This window comes from Austrofundulus limnaeus, unplaced genomic scaffold (assembly GCF_001266775.1).
Source record: "Austrofundulus limnaeus strain Quisiro unplaced genomic scaffold, Austrofundulus_limnaeus-1.0 Scaffold375, whole genome shotgun sequence".
Taxonomy (NCBI): domain Eukaryota; kingdom Metazoa; phylum Chordata; class Actinopteri; order Cyprinodontiformes; family Rivulidae; genus Austrofundulus; species Austrofundulus limnaeus.
In genome coordinates this window covers 235,170-238,694 of record NW_013952777.1, presented here as the reverse complement: position 1 = coordinate 238,694, position 3,525 = coordinate 235,170, and the positions used below count along the sequence as shown (strand labels likewise).

General features: G+C 38.1%; 1 protein-coding gene across 1 annotated transcript in view; it reads right to left on the bottom strand.

Moving 5' to 3' along the window:
* meis1b (Meis homeobox 1 b) overlaps positions 1 to 3,525 on the bottom strand; it is a gene marked incomplete in the record, with an annotated part of 80,313 nt that overhangs the window by 17,665 nt on the left and 59,123 nt on the right. Inside the window, 1 exon segment of the mRNA XM_014023528.1 lies at positions 1,619 to 1,695. Coding sequence (XP_013878982.1) covers positions 1,619 to 1,695 — 77 coding nt within the window.

The window sequence follows — 3,525 nt, the reverse complement described above, 5'->3', positions numbered from 1 at the left end:
CTCCTCAGGACTGATACATCATACCCTCTCTGAGGTCTCACATTGAACAACGGCTGAGAATAATGTTAACATCATTAGACCGCTGCTAATGGGAAGTTATCATGTCTCATCTCTTTCACTCCTTCTTGTCCTTATCGTACTCTTCATCTATTTTTCACTTCTGTCCAGCTCATTCGCTCTCACGTCTTCTTCTTTTACTTTAGGCTTTTTCTGGACTCTCCAACTGCGCAACTCACCAATATTTTCAAGGATTTTCTTTTCTTTTTAAGGGCCTAAATACATCAAACACATTCTGCCCAGGCCTTGCCTCAGTTAGCCATGGCTTCAGCCCCTTTAATTAGACATGGCTAATAACGCCAAGCATGTGCTGATAGCCATCTCTCTGATAAGACCATTYGTACAAGGACACAGAGCCCTTTCTGTGTTTTTACAGTGTTACCTAAGGTTAAAATGAATAGTTAGTAACCTTAGTTTATGGCCTCAGCCAGTCACACTTGTACCCAATTAGCATCCTAGTTGGCACTCKCGGAGCAGTAATTTTAAAGGCAGGTTAGCAATCAAGGCTGTGGGCTTCGAAGTCAAGTGTCTTGTTAACAACTTTAAATCCTTAAGGTTGCAAATATATGTGAAAAAATCACATTGACAAAAAAGTTCATAAAGTGACTTTTAATTAAATTGTAATTTAAAGATAAATAGAAAATTTCTTGTCTACGTATCTTTTAAATCTAGACCTAAAATCTAGCTTTGTCCCTATTTTACTTTCACTTGTAACAGTCAACATAAAAGTAAATGTCCAGCATGAGTGAATGCTTACTGCTCACCACATATGACAAAGATATAAATTTAGATCATTTTAAAATGAGGAATGACAGATTAATAGCCGTTTACGTCAAACTTTGCTAATGATGTTTGAACAATCTTATCTAATATTTTAAGATCTCAGGAGATGCATTGTGGGTAGGTGCAGTGAACGATTCTCAGCTACCACCAMACCAAACCTCAGCTTAAAATTTGTCCAATTACCTGAATTATAGCCATYTTCTGTTGGCTAACTAGCTGTAGTGGCCAGTTCGAATTGATGTGACTCCATGATGTAACTGAGAGCTTCAATAAACTCTATCTTTTGATTCGAGCATGCACACASACACAGGCAAAAACACATTACCTTCCACCTTTTGGCAGTGAGAAATAATTAAAAAACATTGCACTACACAAGGAGTCAACCAAAAAAWTAGTAAGCCAAACTGAACCCCTTTAATTGGGTTTTAAGCTACCACTTTTCAAAGTATCRTCTCATTAGAGATGCATATGTTGGGTGATTTTATTGGATTTTTATTCAGAAAGTAGTTAATTTACATGGATGCTGATGTTTGGGTTGAATTAGTAAGTTGGCTTGAAAAAAAAGGCAAAACCACTCCAGGCTAAATCTCCTCTGATGGATTGATCTAGGTGAGGAAGATTCACTAACACATTCAGCACAAATGTGTGAGTGAGAAAAAAAGAGGAAGATGAAAACAGGGGTGAAGAGTAGGCATTAATTCCAATCATTACAACTGGGACAGCCCGGAGGGGGTCCGGCCCTAAACATTGACTACATGTAAACTCAAGAATGACTCACCAGTTGTTCACTTGTAGGATAGTGAGGCCTGTGTCTTGTGCCAGCTGTTTCTTCTGTTCTTCCGAGGGGTAGGGATGCTGTGGAAGAGAAAGACAACATCTATGAAAAAAAACAACATTTTTTTTTACATTGGCCCATATTTTTTGAGAATGGGCTTGATGTGACTTTTACCACAGAAAGAGCAACAGTCACATAAACAAAAGCTCAACCAGTATAGGAAAGAATAGAATGAGATGTGTGTTCCTGCTCATTGGTGTGTAGGTGTCAGTGTGCCTGTGTGTACATCTACACATAGACTGTAAGTGTGTGTGAGTATGTGTAATATAACCACCCCCCCTCCACCCCATTCATTAATGGAATATGAATTCTTGTAATTAATGGCAGCCAAAAAGGCAAGCCAATTAGAAAGTTAAGTGAAGTGGAGAAYCAGCTCTGGTAATTAGGGAGAATCTAACACAAATATATTCGAGTCAATGCCCCCCCTCAGCCCACTGCATATGTAATCAGGGAGTGGGGAATGTGTAGCTTTAAAGTGAAAGAAAACAGACATGAAAGACATTTTAAACTCATGAAATCTCATCTTTATTGATTATGTGAGTGTAATCTTTGTGTTTTTGGCTAAAATCATTACAACTGTTCAAATTTCTTCCTCTTGTGGCTTAATAAAGAGAACAACCCCACCCCCACCCATGCCAAAAAAATGTGATGCCACCTCAATGTGTCATAAATAAACCTTTTGCTGGTGGAAGCAACAAATTATAATAGAATTCTGCAACATGGTTGCACATTTTCGCACAGAGATTAGTAAAGCTTATCCAAACTTTTTTGTTGAAGCTTCATCTCTTCTGGTTTCAAAGTTTACTGTGGAGGTGCACAAACACTTTACACTAATAAAGGTTAAACTACATTACCTTACTTCTTTACTTTGGGTTGGGTTGGTTGGACCAAACATTGAAGTTTCACCAAGTGTTTGGGTGAGAGATGAGTCCTGTCATTCTTTACAGACCACCATTCTAGGCCAGAAGTTGACCAAATCAGACCTGACTGGACCTCTGCTTTAGATTTAGTAGATTGTAAGGTTGTGAAAACAATTTTAGCTCAGTTTTTTTGGCAGATTCAGTTCGACAAGTTAGTCATTTGAAAACAATTCCTGGGATAAAAAATTTACCTTGTATCCTGACTCAAACTGATAACCAAACCCTGCTGAGCTAAAACCATCCTCTGATAAAGAGTAGTCTTTATTTGTATCCAAATTTCATATTGCTTTGCATGCATTTGCATAAGAAACATGTTAGAGAAAGTTTCATAAAGTAACTATTTTTCATGTTTTTATTCCTAATTCAACCAACAAATGTCTAGGATTACACTATATTTGTCAAATAAAATATGCATAATGTCTCTTTTTTACTTTATTAAATCAATTCAGCTTTTGATAACTTTATTACTTATATCCAAGATCTGACTGATCAACAGTAGCCACCACACATGAGGCTGATGTTTGCTGTTAGACTAAAGAGGCGACACAGCCTTGATCGTCAATCAGACGAGTAAAATCAGAGCGGCGCCAGCGTTTTCATTTTTTCATTACTGCTTTTTTCTGCGCATAATGAACAGGATTGTGTTTAATGCTCTGACAACCCAGCTGATAGAGTGTGAGTGGAGACTGATTTCTTCCTCTTTTTTTTTTTCTCTCAGCGTTTTCTTGTCCATGTGATTGGTTGCAGGGAATGGGAACACAAGGAGGCTAATTTCATGCGCTAAGTTATAATTGCATTGTTGCCTCTGGCCAAATTGGTGTCCACTTCTTTTTCCACAACAATTTGTGTGCTCTTCTGTGTGTGTGTGTGTGTGTGTGTGTGTGTGTGTGTGTGTGTGTGTGTGTGTGTGTGTGTGTGTGTGTGTGTGTG